Genomic DNA, 19,259 nt, shown 5'->3' on the forward strand with positions numbered 1-19,259 from the left:
CCTGCTTTATTTCACTCCACCTGTCTCTCCTCTGGTTGCCATGGTTACCACCTTGAGGTCATCCTGTTACCATGGTGATGGACAGATAAGATAATAAAACATCCTGCACATAAATCTTTTTTGTTGTGTTTGTCTTGTTATATCTAATTGATCAGTGTTTTTTTTTCCTTATCTGTGATCAATAACCCGTCGCTGACGTCATTCTGTTTCCTATTTGTGCGGGAAGTCGGTGAGGAGAGAAAAAACCTGCTGATCAACCAATCTGCCACCGGCCTGTCTCTCTGCGGGTTCTCTTTCCCTCCATACCTCTCTCCTCTTCACCTCCTCCTCTCCTCATTCTCCTCCTCCACCTCCTCTCCGCAGCAGCGATGCTCCCGCCAGACCAGGCCGGCCTCGGTGCTTTGTCTGCGGGCTGGCGGTAGATCGGTAGGTCGGTGCGGGTCGCGGCTCTCAGTCATGGTGCAGAAATCCCGGAACGGCGGGGTTTTCCCCGGAGCGCAGGCCGACCAGAAGAAGCTGAAGGTCGGCTTCGTGGGTCTGGAGGCCGGAGGGACCGAGTCCAGCAGGGACGGAGCTCTGCTCATATCAGGTAAACACGAAAACCGCAGCTGTTAGTGCAAGTTAATAAGAGGTCGGAGGTCGTTAACGGGAGATGGCACGCGGCTGGAAAATATGTGTGTATATAATGTGTGTGTGTTTACAATGACGGGTCCTTACGAATATAGTAAGACAAAGATGTGTGTGTGTGTGTGGGTGTGTTTGTAATGTGTAAGCGGGATTAACGGGAGAAAAAACGGAGAAGGTGTTTCTGATGCAATGAATGAATTTAATAATGTAAACATGAGAAATAGATCCGGGAATGTTCCGGGACGTTCTCAGTGTTTACTGTGGTGGATAAAAAATAAAAAAGGAACATTTATTCACATCCAGACCTGCAGGTTTGGACCAATGAGGCTAAAGGAGGAGATGTTACTTGTAAACGTGTCGGACAATGATTGAAGGTGATTGTCTGATGGAAAATATTTATTTGGATTATATGTTAAAGATGAAGTTCATTACAAACCTGCAGCAGATTTTATTTCTGACGAGTTAATTTTAACTGATGATATTCTCGCGTTAAGACTCAAACCGACACTGAATTTTCCGATAAACGTGTTGAAATAGAATCTGTTTCCTCTGTGCTATAATGATCTTTTGTTGTCCAGTATCTATTCAAATCATCATTAGTGCTGGGATGTCTGAGTGCAGTTTTCCCTCTGGTATACAGGCTGTGGGCTGTGTGCACCTTTCAGACCGCAGAGTGCAGGACACTATCCTCCCAAAATATGAAGCTGCAGGGTTTATAAAGCTGAAAACTTATCAAGAAGCATTTTTACTTAACATACTGTGATAATTGTTTTGATGCCACTTGTGTATTTTTTTTTTTTTACAGTAAATGAACCAAACTACAAACTCATATGTTGCATCAGAGGAGCAGAAATAAAAAATAACCTGGGGACAATGAAAGTATTTAAATCAAAATGTAAAACAGTCATTAACACTAACAGGAACTATAAGTTGTGTAACCTCAGTCGACTCTCTGACTCTCAACATGAACTGAAATACCTTATTTTTTTGGCCAACAGTGTGAAACCAAAGATATTCACTGTAATACTGTGTTAAAATAAGGACATTTCACATGTGAGAAGCTTCAATAAGAGAAAGTTTTTGTGCTTGTGATTTAAAAATGTAATGATGAATCATCTATGTGAATAGTTGCTCATTAATTTGTTAATTGAGTAATCTAATGCAGTCACAGAAACAGTTAAATCTCTGTCTGTGTGCTCAGGTGGGGAGGAGGGACCTCGGCGGCAGCGCAGCAGCGTCTCCGGAGGAAAGAAACCTCCGAAACGAAACGCTCTCTACAGACGACTGCAGAACTTCCTGTACAACGTCCTAGAGAGACCTCGAGGATGGGCCTTCATCTACCACGCATACGTGTAAATACCTGTCAACTACACCTGTCTACACGCTGCACCTGATTACCGATTAGCTGACGGTAACAGACACAGGACAGATGTTCTTATTATTACGTCCACGCTATTTATATCAATGAGGGGAGGCTAAACAACAGAAGCACCTCTCTGTGTCATGGCAGCAGCACAAACTGCAGCCTCCACAGTGACCAGATACAGCTGAGTCAGCACCTCTCCAACAGTTGCAATGCAAACTGAACCAGGAGGCTTCATTACAGACCTGCTGCATCAGACTGACACAGCTTTAGCTGCTGTTCCTAATAAACTGACTGCTGAGTGTATGTAGTAATATCCTGCAGTGAAAGACACTATATAAAATAACAATAAATAAATACATTATTAAATTAATAAAGTACCCTATTATACAATACAAAAATATTTATAATATTCATGTGTGTATTACTGTATATATGTGTAATATAACTTTGTAAATATATAAATATCGTATATACACATATATGAAATATATGAAAGCCAGATATAAAAGATATAAATAAATGCAAATCAATTCAATAATATTTTTTATTCTGTTAGAAGCTCCGATAAACATCTTAATTTCTACAGGGTCAATTCTTTCTACACTGCTGGTCTCATCTACTTTTTCATATTTATCATGTAACTGTCAGATAAAAGTGGTGAAAGAACAATTTTTATGTATAAAGTGTATAAAGTATAAAAGTAAGATGAAGAGTAAATGTACTTAGTTACTGTCTACAACTATAATCCTAAAGATCTGGTTTTTAAAACAACCTGAGAGTCTGAATTAAACATCAACTCCATCTGCAACAAGCAGCGACTGGTCGATATCTGCACCAGCATCACGTCACGAGCAGCAAATAAAAATCCAGAGAAAATAATAATCAGTCAAACAGAAAAATAAAACTGACGTTAATAACATCAGTGACAAAGTGATAAATGATGAAATAAATGGGTCAGTGCTGCTCTCAGGTCAGTTTCCAGGAAGAGCTGAGGATCAATAACTGAAGACGGACCTGGGATCAGGTGTCACAGTTTAAGTCTTCTCCCAGGAACACAGACGTGAGATCAGTTTTCAGGCACACGGCAGAGTATCAGTGTGTTTACTGTTAAATGTTCTGTGTTCAGGTTCCTGCTGGTGTTCTCCTGTCTGGTTCTGTCTGTGTTCTCCACCATCAAAGAGTACGAAAAGAGTTCAGAGGACGCTCTCTACATCCTGGTAAAAAAATAACATCACACCAGCATCTTTTATCTGCAGCTCTCAGAGTGAATGACTGATCTGAGGTCAGTTGATGAACTGAATAAATTCTGTAAATGGAGCTCAGGACGTTCTGGTATTTTTAGCTTCTCTGTTCCTGTGATTTGATATTTTTAATTCAGTTCATGTTTCCTCTCTGTGGATTTGATTTAGCAGCTGATTGTAGAGCTTCAACAATTAATGGATTGATTGGTGATTAACAGAAAAAAGGGAAAGATTTCAAATATTTGTTGTTTCCAGCTTCTCAAATATGAAGATTTGTTTTCTCTGCCGTCGGTCACAGTAACTAAATCCTTTATTGATAGAGAAAATAATGGTTAGTTGCAGCTGTAGTTGGTTGTTAACAGTGTGTTGTTGTTGTTGTTGCCTAACAGGAAGTGGTGACCATCGTGGTGTTCGGTGTGGAGTACATGGTGAGGATCTGGGCTGCAGGTTGTTGTTGTCGGTACAGAGGATGGAGAGGACGACTCAAATTCGCCAGAAAACCCTTCTGTGTCATAGGTGAGTCTGACGACTTTAACGACATGATTACACTCCGACAGGTGAGTCTGATGATGGGTAAAAGCCCGGGCCCCCCACCATAGAGCAATGGTTAGAAATGAGAGATCTGTTCTATGGAAAAACGGACTCATCAGCTCAGAGTGAGGGAAGAAATGTCTGAACTATGACACAGTGATGAACGATTTATAGATTACAGGATTATGGACTTGAATACGACTTTCCTTGACAATGGAAACCTGTAATTTTGTTTTCTGTTTGTGTCTGTTTATGTTTATGTTCCTTATGACTGTGAAAAAAGTAAAGCTGTACCTTGAAAGTAAATAAAACAATTGTTAGGAAAGTAAGGCATGTGGAAACAAGTGCACCATTGTAAATATATGTACAAATACAAGCAGAGTCTTGTAGCAAACAGACCTGAGTAACTGTATAAGTACTCTGCTATCTGTGTCAGCGGATGTCTTGGTAAATTATTCTGTAGTATTCTGAACAAAAGAATACTAAATAACATGAAACATGAAAATGCTAAGATATTCACATTGTTTTATTTTAATACAATGCTTTTATTGTTCTTTGTAACAGCTTGCAGGTGAAGTGTGTGTGTGTCTGTGTGTGTGTGTGTGTGTGTGTGTGTGTGTATGTGTGTGTGTGTGTGTGTTTCACTCACTGTCCCCCACAGTATGGCAGGTAAAGACATCCTGCAGCTCTCTGTGTGCTCTCCAAGCAGAGTTGGCAGTTTGTTTATGTTGCCATAAACAAATTGGAGCCTGTTTTCTTTGCTCAGCTCTTGGCACCGCGGGGCTTTGTAGTGATCGGGGTGGGAGTCACTGTTTTTAATAGGAAGCCAATATTTGATGGCTCTTTTTTTTATTTTTTTATTTAGATGAATAATAATGGGAACTGGCCTAATTCAACTCTGCAGGTGTTTGTGAGATTCTTCTGTGCACATGTAAGACGCTCCTCTAAATGCATTCTTCCACCCATAAAGGAGAATCGGTTTCATGACGGATTAAAATAATTTGAGCCAGATTTGAAATGAGATTTGAATATAAATTTTACATTTTATTGCATAGAAAGCTCTGCATGCTTTCTTTATTCTTCTTTAGTCTTTATTTATTTCTGTCTTATTTTTATGCCTCCACGCCGCTGATATTGTTTCCGTCCGTCTGTCCCATTCTCGTGGACATATCTCAGTAACGTCTTGATGGAACCTCGTCAGATTTGGCACAAGAATTCCCCAGGACTCAAGGATGAACTGATTAGATTTTGCGGGTCAAAGGTCAAAGTGTGTGACCTCACAAAACAAATATATAAAATATAGTTTTTTTATTTTATATGGGATGTAACCTGAAACTAGTCTGAGTGGCGGAGGGATACAACCACGAGGTGGTAATTCTAGCTCTCACTTATTTTCAGTCCTAAATGATTATAATCTGTACTTGTCTTATTTGTGTTCCTCATGTGAAACTATATGTTTCCCTGAGATCTGGATCTTCTCTCTCTGTCTCTTTCAGACATCATGGTGCTGATCGCGTCCATCTCAGTCTTGGCTGCAGGGACTCAGGGCAACGTCTTTGCCACGTCTGCGATCCGGTCTCTTCGGTTCCTTCAGATCCTGAGGATGATCCGGATGGACCGGCGAGGAGGAACCTGGAAACTGCTGGGATCAGTGGTCTACGCCCACAGCAAGGTAAACTGGGGAAACACCTGTCTTCATCTCTTCACCTGTCTGTCATTTTACCTGTCTTTCTTTCAGAAAGACTGTTTGTCCAGATGTGACTCTTTCAGACAGATGTGATGTTTTCACCGAGATCACTTTGTGTTGATTCGGTGATTAAAGCTGCAGATCTTTGTGACTGTGAGAGAATCAAACATGAAACGTGATGTGGTCACATGGGTTTACTGAGGAAAGCTGTGTGTGTGTGTGTGTGTGTGTGTGTGTGTGTGTGTGTGTGTGTGTGTGTGTGTGTATCAGTGTGTCTTTGTGTCAGCAGTATTGGTTTGTTAGTATCATCTTCTTGACATCTGATAGTTTTCATTGATTTTGGACAGTATTGATTGGAGCTATTGACCCCCCCCCCCATGTTCCTGATTTCTCAGTAACAGTTTGTTGGCATGTAAAGGTGTGTGTGTGTGTGTGTGTGTGTGTGTGTCTTAACCTAATGTCTCTCTCTCTCTCTCTGTGTGACTCAACTTTTTTACCAGTTCAATTCAGTAAGCTTTATTGGTACGAGTGTCAGGTGAATAATATTGCCTAAGCATCAGTGATAATACAATTCAATAATGAGATGAGAGAAAAAAGATTCCAGATGGACATTGTTAGTTAATTTAATCATTTGGTTTACTCTGACTAGTGGTAGGATCGGATGCTGTCTGAGGTTGAACAGTATTGGCTGTTGTTTGATCAGTAAGCCTCCAGCTGACAGAAGAGACTCTTTTAGGGGTTCAGTTCTCGGCTCAGTGTGTCTTGAGGGCTTAATTTGAGATGTTACCAAAACTGAATTGTTCTTTTTTTAATGGGTTACGGCCTAATTCTGTCCTACATGCACTGGTTAATTCTTTTTTATTACGTTATTAATATGGACCTACAGAATTCTGCTTGCAGGGGATGACTGTCCCACCTAGTGTCGTCCTGACGACTGACCCCAAACTCACTACCATATATAACGATTGGTCGGATTACAAATATTTCAGTGCAAATTCTAATTGGTTTGTTTATTTGTACAAATGTTCTTCCTCTTCCTCCTGTGTAAAATGCAACTAGAAGATATTAGGTTAGACTCTCTCTCTCTCAGTCTGACCTAATGTCTCTCTCTCTGTCTCTCTCTCTCTCTCTTTCTCTCAGTCTGACCTAATGTCCCTCTCTCTCTCTGTCTGACCTGTATGTCTCTCTCAATAAAATTCAGTTCAATATCAATTCAATAAGCTTTATTGGCATTAATGTCAAGTGGACAATATTGCCAAAGAGTTACAGACAAAATAATAATGGTATCAGGAAGAAATACACATATATATATACTGTATATACACACATAATCGATTAAGTAATTTAGTGTAATAACTGATCTCTCTCTCTCTCTCAGTCTGACCTTAATGTCTCTCGCCCCCTGCAGGAGTTGATCACAGCCTGGTATATCGGCTTCTTGTGTCTCATTCTGGCCAGTTTCCTCGTTTATTTGGCAGAAAAGGAAGACAACGAACAGTTTGAGACTTACGCCGACGCACTCTGGTGGGGACTGGTGAGGCCAACACACGCTGATACATACGATAATACAGTGACACACACACACACACACACACACACACACACACACAGAATGACAGGTGCTAGGACACAGGCAGTCCTGTTAACATGATGTAGTGGATGTAAACAGCACTGACAGGACTCTTAACAGGACACGACATCTGTTTTATGTCTTCAGTTGTCAGTGTTTTAACTACTTTATATACAGTTAATATAGTTTAGTGCAGTGGTCCCCAACCTACGGGTCGGGCCCCTCCAAAGGGTCACCAGACAAATCTTAGGGGTCGTCCGATGATTCTTGGGAGAGGAAAAAAGAAAAAAGAAATGATTCACTGATCTGGTTTCAGTCTTTTCTCTAATATATGAATGTAGTGAAATTTTTAATTATTTTATTTAGAGGATAAATTAACTGAAAACAAGGACAGACTTATACAGACTTATTTTATGCAAGAGACAGAACTACACACTCATTTTTTTTATGGTGTCACAAATCAAAGAGGTTGGAACCAAAGATTTAAATTTAGACTCATCAAGTTTTTTAAATTTTTTTAATGTAACTGTAATGTAACTCTTATTTAGTAAAGTAACCACTAACTCAGTTACAGGCCGATCTGATTGGTCTGTTTCTATCTATGTCAGATCACCTTGACAACCATTGGTTATGGCGATAAATTCCCCATCACCTGGAACGGACGTCTGCTGGCTGCGACCTTCACGCTGATCGGAGTTTCGTTCTTCGCTCTGCCCGCTGTGAGTCACTCAAATGATTTCCTGAGTTCACCTGAGCCAGGTGAGCCTCCACCTGGTTCATCCAGCTCACCTGGTCTCCTGTTACCTGTGCGTATGTGTATGTCCTCAGGGGATCCTGGGTTCTGGATTTGCTCTGAAGGTTCAGGAGCAGCACCGGCAGAAACACTTCGAGAAGAGACGAAACCCAGCAGCCGGACTCATACAGGTGAATTGACGCTCTGACATCACACCTACTCTGCACAGTGATTGGTCAGCTCTTGAGAAGAGAGAAAGTAGGCGGGGTTTGAACTGTCTCAGCTCTCTTACTGACCTGAGTTTAAGACGACCCTGATTATAATGTCGACAGCAGAATGAGGAACAGGAAGAGCAGCCGTTATTGTGACCTGTGATGTTCACACACGATTCGAGCTGGTTAATTATCCCCGGTGCTAACGTTGTAGCCAGAGCAGATAAACACAATAAATTAGCTTTTTTTGTGTTATATATCAAGTGAAACCAGATCCAAACAAACAGTGAACAGCTGCTATAAAAATTTGTTAAATTGATTGTATCAATTTTAATACAGGATTTTATTTTGGTGCATTTGCAGCCATTATGTGAACAGCTGACATGTCCGTGATTCTTTTCACCAAGTGGGAGAGATCGATCCACAGAGAAGAGAGTCTGCATCTGTTTTCAAAGTGAACCATTAAATAATCCAGTTTAAGTAGAAAGTAAAACCCACATTGTATCTTGTCTCTCTGTCACAGACTCTCACTCTCTCCTGTCAGACTGTTGAGGGTCAAAATCATTTTCTCTGACAGTATTTTTTAGACTTCAGACTTTCTCATCATCTGTGACAGCTGTTGGCTGTCTGACAGATCTTCTCCCTGATTCATCTCTGCAGTAAAGACGTCAAAGACGCTGTGAACTTGGGTAACTGCAACACTTAAAGTGCTGACTGACGCTGAAAGACTCACTCATAAATAGACTGAAAACACTCGCTAGCTTGGCAACATTAAATTACAAACAACCCAGACAAAGACGTGATGGCGGCTGACTCAGAATCACCTGAAACTCTGTTTAACTTCTCCAAAGTAGTCTTTTACTTTGAAAATCCATGAAGACAACAGGTTATTTATAACCGTTTCCATGGAAACAACCATCCTCTGTTTGTCTGCAGGCGGCGTGGAGGGTTTACGCCACAAATCTGACCCGAACAGATCTGACTTCAACATGGGATTATTACGAGAGGACTGTCTCTGTCCCCATGTACAGGTAAGACAGCACCTGTCCACCTACAGACACTATTGTTCTATAATCACTTCATATCATCATGTATGATTCGGTCTGTGTCTCCAGGTTGATTCCTCCTCTCAATCAGCTGGATTTATTGAGGAACCTCAAGAACAAATCAGGACTCTCATTCAGGTCTGAAATGTTCAACGCAACAAGTCACATAACAAGTAACTCACATAACTCCTGCAACACAACGAGATAGTTTAATTTGTTGACCAGCGATCCACAGAAGCTCGTTAATCAGTGTCCATGTCTTTAACATTAAATAAAGACATTAAAGTCAGAATTGTCAAGAAAATTCTTCCATAATAATAATAATAACAACCTGTCTGTCTCACCTGTCCGTCTGTCTCTGCAGGAAAGACGTCCAGCCTGAACCGTCTCCCAGGTCAGTGTCCAGTCCTTTACCGAGACCCTAAAACCTCTGACCTTCCCAGGCAGACTTTTCACACTTGACTCCTTACCTCTGACCTTTGACCTCAGAAAAACTGACCCCTGACCCTTCACCTCAACCACTGATTCAGAGTCAACAAAATACATATTGTTGATAATGAAAACGAAAAGAAAACAAACAGGATTGAAAAGTTTAAATAATATAACATGAAAGGAAAATACAAGATCCAGTTATAATCCAACCTGTCGGTTTGTTTGTCTGCAGTCAGAAGGTCAGTCTGAAGGAGAGGGTCTTCTCGTCTCCGCGGAGCTCAGGAACCAAAGGGAAAGGTTCTCCTCAGCACGGTGAGTGTGAGAACCAAAGTCTCGTTGTAAGATTATATTTTTGAAATGTTGACGTTATTGGACATTTCAGAAATTAGTCAGATTATTGATAATTTATTGCAAACCCTCAGTGCCCAACTGAAACAGTGGTTCTGATTGATGTGTTTCATCCTTGACCGCCATCTTTCTTTCACTGCTTCCTGTCTCCAGTGGTTTCCACAGTCGGCCCCGGTGTGAGTCCTGGTCCTGGTGTGGCTCCTGGAGTTCCTGGAGGTCCGGGGGGAGTCCAGGCCCTGCGACGGTCCCCCAGCATGGAGCCCAATCTGGAGGACAGTCCCAGCAAGGTTCCAAAGAGCTGGAGCTTTGGAGAACGCAGCAGAACCCGACAGGCGTTCAGGATCCGAGGAGCTGCCTCCCGCCAAAACTCTGAAGGTAAATGACATTCGGAGCACTTTATCTGTAGGTCACAACCACTAACATGGAGCTTTAACATCTAAAACTAGAGAACAACCTGAGCACTCAACCTGAAAAATCCCCTGCCACCCAAAAATCATTTTCCCATAGACCTACATTATAAAAGAGATGTCCGTAAAAACTGTTTACAGGACACACACAACTGCAAACAAGCTCAGGTAACACTTGAAAACCCTTTGGACTCATTCTCAATGAGTAATTTTCATTCAAGTGTCTGGACACCATCTTGAAATCTGGTGTCCAGGTCTCGTAGTACACCCATGGACTCCAGCAGCAGTGAGAGGTCTGAGGTCTGCTCAAGTGTTTTGGAGGTAGATGTGTCATAGTACATTTTATTTCTGTTCATCATATTCAGTATGTGAAACACCCTAATGAAGAGCCGCGAATGTGACATAATTAGACTTCATACATACTAAAAACACATGAAACGTGTCAGTAAAACATTTTAAATCAAGTTCAGTTAAATGGTATTTATATAGCGCCAAATCATAACATATATTTTGTTAAGGCACTTAACGAAGTAAAGTTGAGACCCAACAGTTCATGAGCAAGCACGTGGTGACAATGGAGAGGAAGAAATGGTGTTAGCAGCCTTTTTGATACAGAGTCGTTAAAGAGTAAAGTTTCCATGTTACAGACCAAAGACTTTATTCAGTCATTGAAAAGAAGATTTAAGGGTGGAAAGGAGATAAGGAGACAGGGAAGGAAATGAGGTTTAAAGGAGGAGAAGGAGAGGAAACAGACCAACTCTCATCATCTGGGACGACTGGCTTACACTTAACCTGACTGGTTTATACTGGATGTGACTGGTTTATACTGGACCTCACTGGTTTATACTGGATGTGACTGGTTTATACTGGACCTCACTGGTTTATACTGGATGTGACTGGTTTATACTGGACCTCACTGGTTTATACTGGATGTGACTTGTTTTAACTGGATCTGACTGGTTTAAACTGGTTTTCACACCTTGCTATTAAACTTTTGTGCCAAGATTCAACAATTAAACCTCACGTGATTCTAGCATTGTGATAGCAGATAATTTCCCTGTGCTTCCAGTCTTTGTGCTAAGCTAGGCTAACAGTTTCCATCTGTTTAGTCTTTGCACTAAGCTAGGCTAACAGTTTCTGTCTGTGTCTAGTCTTTGTGCTAAGTAAGGCTAACAGTTTCCATCTGTGTCTAGTCTTTGTGCTAAGCTAGGCTAACAGTTTCCGTCTGTCTTATCTTTGTGCTAAGCTAGGCTAACAGTTTCCGTCTGTGTCTAGTCTTTGTGCTAAGTAAGGCTAACAGTTTCCGTCTGTGTCTAGTCTTTGTGCTAAGTAAGGCTAACAGTTTCAGTCTGTGTCTAGTCTTTGTGCTAAGCTAGGCTAACAGCTTCAGTCTGCATCTAGTCTTTGTGCTAAGCTAGGCTAACAGTTTCCGTCTGTCTTATCTTTGTGCTAAGCTAGGCTAACAATTTCAGTCTGCGTCTAGTCTTTGTGCTAAGCTAGGCTAACAGGTTCCATCGGCGTCTAGTCTTTGTGCTAAGCTAGGCTAACAGTTTCCATCTGCGTCAAGTCTTTGTGCTAAGCTAGGCTAAATGATGCTGTACCTCTGCACTGAAACTGACGATTTAATGAATGTTGGACTGTTTCTTTAAATCTGTAAACACCTCAGTACCTGACAGGTGTTTACCTCTTCTTTGTTGGTGTTCTCAGCCCTGACGATGGTGATGATGAGTGCTCTGATGAAGGTCTCTGTCTCCTCTGTCTCCTCCTGTAGTGCTGATAGAGATGCAGGATGAAGAGTTCAGACAGAAGAACTCCCCAGGTCAGCGCGCACACACACACACACACACACACGCACACACACACACACACATATCCTGAGACCAGGTCCACCTGAATGTCAGTGGAGCTTCTTCCTCCGTTCTTCTTCTAAATACTGATTCAGGTAAAATACCAGTTCTGGTTTTACTAGAAATTTAACTTAAAGTTCAGAGTTGTTTTGTCACCATTGGTAGATATGAATCTGATAGGGTGGCTATGACATGTGGAATCCTCCAGAGATCAGTTCTCGGACCTCCTCTGTTCAGGCTCTACGTGCTTCCTTTGGGTCAAATTCTAACCAGACAACATTGATGACCATAGTTTTGCAGGTGATTACACACAGATATACCTGGCTCTTTCACCAGATTACAGCTCAATAGACTCACTGCGTCAATGTTTAGAGCAAAAATATGATGGATGAGCCAAAGTTTTCTTCAGTTAATTGAGGAAAAAACAGAGATTATTGTTTGTTTGGAAACAAAAATAATAGAATCAGTATTTGTAAACCATCTGCAGTCAATTTTTGTCCAGGGGCGCTTTAACAAGTTAATGTGGCCCTGATTGGAACAGGTATTAGCTGAACTTGTTTCAGGACTCTGGTCCTCAGTGCTGCAGTGTCACATGCTTCAGGTAGGGGGCGCTGACCGACACTTCAGACGCTGTGATGATGATGATGTTGTGGTTTCAGAGGCCAGCCTGCCAGGAGAAGACATGGCCGACGACAACAAGAGCTGTCACTGTGAGTTTGTCCCTCAGGATCTGACCCCAGGGTTAAAGGTCACCATCAGAGCCATCTGGTACGAACTGTTTGTTTTAATTTTATTCAGAAAAATCATTTTATTTTATCAGTTTATCTGCTCATCATTCATCGCTTTGCTCACCTTTATTTGCTGGTTATTATGCACTGAATCATTCTGCTTTTTATTCACATTATTTTTTGTTTGTTTTTGTTTTTTATTTATTTGTGCTCACCCCAGGGTCAAAGGTCATCATCAGCTGTTGGGTAAGACCAGTTAGTCTGACCTCCAGTTAGCTTCATTGTTTTCTGTTGTTTCACTGTTTTCCGTTGTCTGCCACTTTAGCTCCTCTGTTGTGCTGTTTGGTAAGACATTTTATTGTTATTATTGTTTATTTCTTTTTTTATCCCTCTTGGTGCTGTTGGTGTCCTACCGTCCACTGCTCCTCTCCTGTATGTTTGAAGTTAAAGTTTCACATCTGTAAGGGATTCCCCAGTTTGATAAAGTCTGTCTCTACAGAAGAACCAAGACCAGTAACTCTTTAAGTAACAGTTTTCTGGTTCAGGTCTGTGTTTCCTGGTTTTGGTTCGACCCTGGTCCAGGATAAGTGACTCAGCTGTAGACTAATGGTGGGGACCCACATCAGGACTATATCTCTGATGAGGAATCTGATTTGACTTGACAACTGATGTCAGTTCCTGTCTGGTCAGCTGGTTCTGACACTCTGCAGATAAAATCCTGTAGTGTGATATGTAGAAACATTGATTAATCATGTTTGATATCTGCGACTGATGTCCCACACTGATGATGTCACCTGTGCGTTGCTGTGGGAGACATACAGGCAAATAAACACATTTACCAGAAGTTAGCTTTCTTTTACAAAGTTAATCCAGCTCTGGGTCCCTCTGTGGGCTCTGCAGTCCTACACACCCCTCCATCCAGGATCTCACCAAACTCTGAGCCTTTTTCCTCAAATGTCTACAGAGACCAGTCCACACTCACTCTCAGAAGACTCTGTAGGTCTGTGAGATTAGTCCAGACTCACTGTAAGAAGCATCTGTAGACTAGATTCAGCTCATAGACCTACAGAGACTAGTCCAGACCCACTGAACACCCCATCTATTAATACCTGAGCCCACCAGAGCTCTCCCCAGCCATCAGAGGTTGGGTGACAGCTGACTTCCTGTTTTCTCTCTGTGTCTCTCAGCATCATGCGTTTCATGGTGTCGAAGAGGAAATTTAAGGAGAGTCTTCGTCCCTATGATGTCATGGACGTGATTGAACAGTACTCAGCCGGACACCTGGACATGCTCGCCCGCATCAAGAACCTCCAGTCAAGGTAAGACCGCTGATTTCTGACCCGCCACATATATATCTGAGGTTGCTTTACCATCTAAATATTTCCCATGTTGAATATTTTCTCTTACCGTCATAAAGTTCCTCACTGTCTTCTGATTGGCAGAGTGGATCAGATAGTCGGCAGAGGGACACCAATTGCAGACAAAGACCGTCCCAAAGCAGCCAGTGAGGAGCTCCCTGATGATCCGAGCATGATGGGACGGCTGGGGAAGGTGGAGAAGCAGGTAACCAGTAGCAACCAGTGTGTTGTTAAATAGACTTTCAGCAGAGCAGTGCTGAAAACTCAATAACTCTGAACCTGCTGGTTTTCCTGATGCAGTTTCAGCCTTGAATCTGATTGGTCCTCTGCTGGTCTTGTGTCCCTAGGTCCTGTCAATGGAGAGAAAGTTGGACTTCCTGGTTAACATCTACATCCAGCGAATGGGAATACCTCAGGCTGAGACAGACGCCTACTTCGGATCCAAGGAGCCAGACCCGGCCCCGCCCTACCACAGTCCGGTGGATCAGCTGGAGAAGAGCCAGTCCATCAATAAAATCCAGCAGTCAGTGTCTCCTATTACTGGGAAACCACAGAAGCACTATCAGACCAGGACCAGTTACAGACTGGGATCCATAACACAACAGAACCAGGAACACACTACAACTAGTGACGCACCAGAACCAGTATCACACCAGGACCAGTAGCACACCTGAGTCAGGCACAAAACAGACCTTGTTGTCATTGTATGCTGTTGCCATTGTGTATGGCATGCCTTTGTTTATCATGTTTACATGTTGGTAACTTTTGTTTTTAGAACCTCCATTTTTCCAGTTGATGGAATCTGAAATCCTAAATTTAATCTAAATGTTTGACTCGTTCAGCAGCCAAACAAACTTGACGTTCTTTCTGCAATGGAAGTCAAATATCATTCAGAAAGTTGATCCCAACACTGCTGCAGAAGTTAATTTATGTATTTCACACAAATCAGAATAAAATACAAGTAAAAGCATACAAACATGATTATAGCAATGAGTGAAAATGAAGTGACACATCAAAAAGCTTCAGAGGCTTGTGAATAGGGGCCCAGTCACTGTCTGAGTAAACGAAATACAATTTCAGCCACAAAATACCTAAATCCCAATATGTAAAACCATTAAAAAAATTACCAAATGGTTCAAAAACATCTATACCATCAGTCCAAACTTTAATTCTCACAAATTGCACTTCTAGGTTGCTTTGCTTTCACCTTCTGTCCAGTTCATCCCAAACCAGCTCCATGTGGTTTAAGCCTGGAGACTGTGCTGCTCTTCATCATGTGAAGCCACCGTCTCGTCTTTTCTTCTAATGTTTCAGCTCCTTATCTTGCTTTAGGATGAACCCCTGACCAACCAGTCTGTCTTCCTTTGTTACTTTTCTTTCTCTCACTGTTCTAATAGTAATGTACAGTTCTTCTTCCTGAACTTCAGTACTGTCCTAATAATACATCAGAGGGTGTAGTAAAACAGTTTGTTCCAACACTGCCTTTGTACAGACAGAGTCAGTCATTAACCTGTAGCAATTGTTTGCATTAACTTTCAAGGCATCATTTACCTCCATTGCTGCAGAAAAGCTGAACGTTTCTTAATCCATGAACAGGCCTATGATATCTACAGGATTTTTCAGCTTTTTTATTTTACCTTGGGCAGGTTACCTCTGAACCTTTTACCAGAGGGTTTTCACTGGTCTTGAGCTGCTGAAATCTGAATAAAAACTGGAAAAAATGGGAAGGATCTAAAACTTTTGACCGGTTGTGTTCATGTTGTTAACACATTGTTTACATGTTGTGCAGGGTGACTGGCGACCATACAGAGAAGACCCGTTTTGGGACGAAGATGGTCCGCTCCAGCAGCTCGACTGGACAAAGAAACTGCAACACCCCCACCTGCCCCCCCTCCACCTCCTGGCAGCCAATCAGCTCCCAACTCCACCAGCAGGCCCCACCCCCTCCTCAGCGCAGCCACGGTAACACTCCGAGTCCGGTGGGAGACGGGTCACTGGTTCGACTCCCACCTCCCCCAGCTGGGGAGAGACACGGCGGGAACCGTTCGAATCGGCACAGCAACGGAGAGCGAGGGGGGGCAGAGAGACAGGAGAGGGGAGGAGGAGGACGGGCAAGTGGGGCTGGGGAAGGAGGAGGAGAAGGAGGGGAGGAGGTGAAGCAGGACAGCGACACCTCCATCTCCATCCCGTCAGTGGACCACGAGGAGCTGGAGCGCTCCTTCAGCGGCTTCTCCATCTCCCAGTCCAGAGAGAACCTGGATTTCCTCAACAATAGCTTCTACTCCTCCACCAACCTGGGAGACCACCGAGGAGGAGGTGGCAGCGCCCGCTGTGCCACCATCAGGCCTTACATCGCTGAGGGCGAGTCAGACTCCGACTCAGAGCTCTGCGCCCCATCGCCGCACTCGGACCGGGCCTGGACCGGAACCAAGTAGAGTTGAAGGTAAACTGGAGCAGAACCAGCAGAACCCTTAAAATAATTCAAATGTGAATGACAACTATGAAACTGTGAAGTGCAACAGGTCCAAGTTAACGGACAGAGTCAAAAACTTATAACACCAGCTGGAAGTTCAGAGTGAAGCATCATGGGAACAGCAAGCGTCATGGTGTTTTTATCTGTGTGAATGTTTTAACGTGTATGGCAAATGTTTGTCCTCACTGTCACTGATTAGTTAACTGCTGGGACACGCTCACACCTGATATGTTCACTGCAGGGACACGCTTGCGCCTGATTGGTTAACTGCTGCAACACGCTTGCACATGATTAGCTCACTGCTGCGACATGCTCACACCTGATTGGATCATTATTATTATCAGAAGCTTACTGTTCAATTTAATCATTACCTTTTTAAAAAACAACTGAACAATTGACTGATACATCACCATGACAACAGACACAGCTGTTGTTCTCTCTATTTCTTGTACAGAGCAATTGATTTGTTTATTCTGCCCCCTAAAGGCAGAGAGTGGTAACTACAGAAAAGGTTCAAATGTTCAGGCGTGATCAAAAGGTGGTGTTGTCTTCATTAAATGTGTTTTTATTCTGATTATTTTACTCCAAAAATTCACTGTCACAGACCCAAAGAGGATTTATAAAGAATATTTATCTGCACTCTCTGAATAATCTTGTCACTGACAGATTTTATCAGTTGCTAAGCTAATATAAAGCTAACAGTACCTCCAAGAACTACTTGAAGACATAATCTTCACAAGATTTTTTTGTATTTCCAGTTGATTTGTTTGAAAACAAGAACCCTGTTAAAGTTGTCTATGATGGCTGCATACATGATATCATGCTAACAAACTTAGGCTAACACTAACAGCTTCTCTACTCTTTTGCACGAATTTTTGGAAAGTTGATCAAAGGACATGACCCTCAAAAAGTATATCCCCTAACAGTCATGCTACCCAGTTACAGTTGCTAAGCTGTGATTGGACAGTTGCTGTTCGGGGGAGGGGTTTTGTAAACTGTAAGTTAAGACTCCCATAACTCCCATATGACTTCAATGCAGCTGTCTTACACAATCATGATGTCATAAAAACATTATAGTGCTTATATATAATGTAATCATCAAACTGTTAATTCTTCTATAAGTAATATTCATTATTAATCCCAACAATTCATTAAATAACAGCAACAGGAATGTTAACATAATACTGATGATAAAATGTTTGATGAATGAATTTGTGAATCAGCTACTGAATCTGGCCAGCAGGGAGAAGTCAGGACAATCAGTCACTACAGGAAACCAAAATAAGACAAACTTACCAAAATAAAAGTCTGTTTTACTGCCTGAGTTCTGGATAAAGAGCTCAACATTTCTTACCAGCAGTGAAGATAAATACAGAGTTTCCCTGGGGATGCCACAGGTGTCATTATTAAGTCCCACCCCGGAAACCACACATACAAGGTTTAGATGTAACAGTTTGTAGTTAAGAGATTTCATCAGTAAATAGACTGATTTCATCATCAGGATGAAGATGAAGAGTAAATGCTCAGCTGATCGATCAGTTCTTCTTTGATCAGCTGATGAAAGTGACTCATTATTCAGTGACCTGCTGCTTGCTGACCTGCTCATTAACTTATTAGTCTGAATGTAGAAACACTTCATTTAATGTTTCCATGGGGACCATGTTTCCATGGTGACATTTCCTTCCTTCCTGACATTTTTGTTTGCTAGTAAAAGTTTGTCACAGATGTTAAACTGATTACATTAAACTTTTGAATTAATTTTTTAGACTTTTGTGAAGGGTTTTTGTCATCTGACCGTCAACCTGTGTGGAAATGTCTAAACCTGTTCTGGATTAATTTTCAAATACAACAATGTAGATCTTTGTTCAAACAACCTGATAGTATTAAAATATTATCACACTTTTTAATGGTCACTTCTATCAGTTCCTTCAAAATCCTTTAAATGAGTTCTGGCAAAAAAGCGGTACGAATAAATCTTTGTGTTAAATCTTGTTTCTGTAGCTGAGACTGTAAAACACAAACTGTATCTTTGTACAGAATGTTGCTTGTTTGATTGTATTTCAGTATGAATAAACCTTTAACCACAACAGACCTGATGTGACCTCAACCATCTTCAATCTTTTCTACATAGTTTGTAAAAATATCACTGTCATTTGTAAGGAAGGTTGTGTGGTTTGTAAGCATTTTGCTCTGATTTGAAAAATGTTGCTGTGGTTTATGAAAAAATTGCAGTGGTTTGTAAGGACGTCACTGTGGTTTATGAAAATGCTGGCATGGTTTGAAAGGACATTGAACATTGCTCTGGTTTGTAAAAAAAAAAAAAAAATGCAGTGGTTTTTATAATAGTAGTAGTACTCATAAAATGTCACATTACAGTAAGGAAAGATGTCTAGTCTAGTAAGGCATAAAAAGTCTCATGTAGTAGGTCATAAAAAAGTCATAGTATAGTGTGGGGTAAAAAGTCATAGTATGGTAAGGCATAACAAATTATATTATAGTGAGGAAAAAAAAGTCATACTATAATCAGTGATGAGGTCATAGTATAGTAAGGCATAAAAAGTCATAGTATAGGAAAGCAAAAAATTCATAAATTAAGACATAAAAGGTCATGGTATAATAAGGTATAAAAAGTCAGAGTATAGTAAGGAAAAAA

General features: G+C 41.5%; 1 protein-coding gene across 1 annotated transcript; it reads left to right on the forward strand.

Moving 5' to 3' along the window:
- Nucleotides 1–356: 356 nt before the first annotated feature.
- On the forward strand, nucleotides 357–18,688 carry LOC111219367 (potassium voltage-gated channel subfamily KQT member 2-like). The gene is made up of 19 exons (XM_022742003.1): nucleotides 357–589; nucleotides 1,829–1,979; nucleotides 3,120–3,210; nucleotides 3,624–3,750; nucleotides 5,262–5,437; nucleotides 6,861–6,986; nucleotides 7,631–7,741; nucleotides 7,851–7,946; nucleotides 8,904–8,998; nucleotides 9,083–9,151; nucleotides 9,378–9,407; nucleotides 9,678–9,757; nucleotides 9,947–10,168; nucleotides 11,972–12,019; nucleotides 12,707–12,815; nucleotides 13,963–14,094; nucleotides 14,218–14,338; nucleotides 14,481–14,656; nucleotides 15,923–18,688. Exons 1-19 carry the CDS (start codon nucleotides 457–459, stop codon nucleotides 16,566–16,568), a joined length of 2,739 nt encoding a protein of 912 aa, XP_022597724.1. The 5' UTR covers nucleotides 357–456; the 3' UTR covers nucleotides 16,569–18,688.
- The last annotated feature ends 571 nt before the right edge of the window (nucleotides 18,689–19,259 follow it).

This window comes from Seriola dumerili, unplaced genomic scaffold, assembly GCF_002260705.1.
Source record: "Seriola dumerili isolate Sdu_G_001 unplaced genomic scaffold, Sdu_1.0 BDQW01000066.1, whole genome shotgun sequence".
NCBI classification, from domain to species: domain Eukaryota; kingdom Metazoa; phylum Chordata; class Actinopteri; order Carangiformes; family Carangidae; genus Seriola; species Seriola dumerili.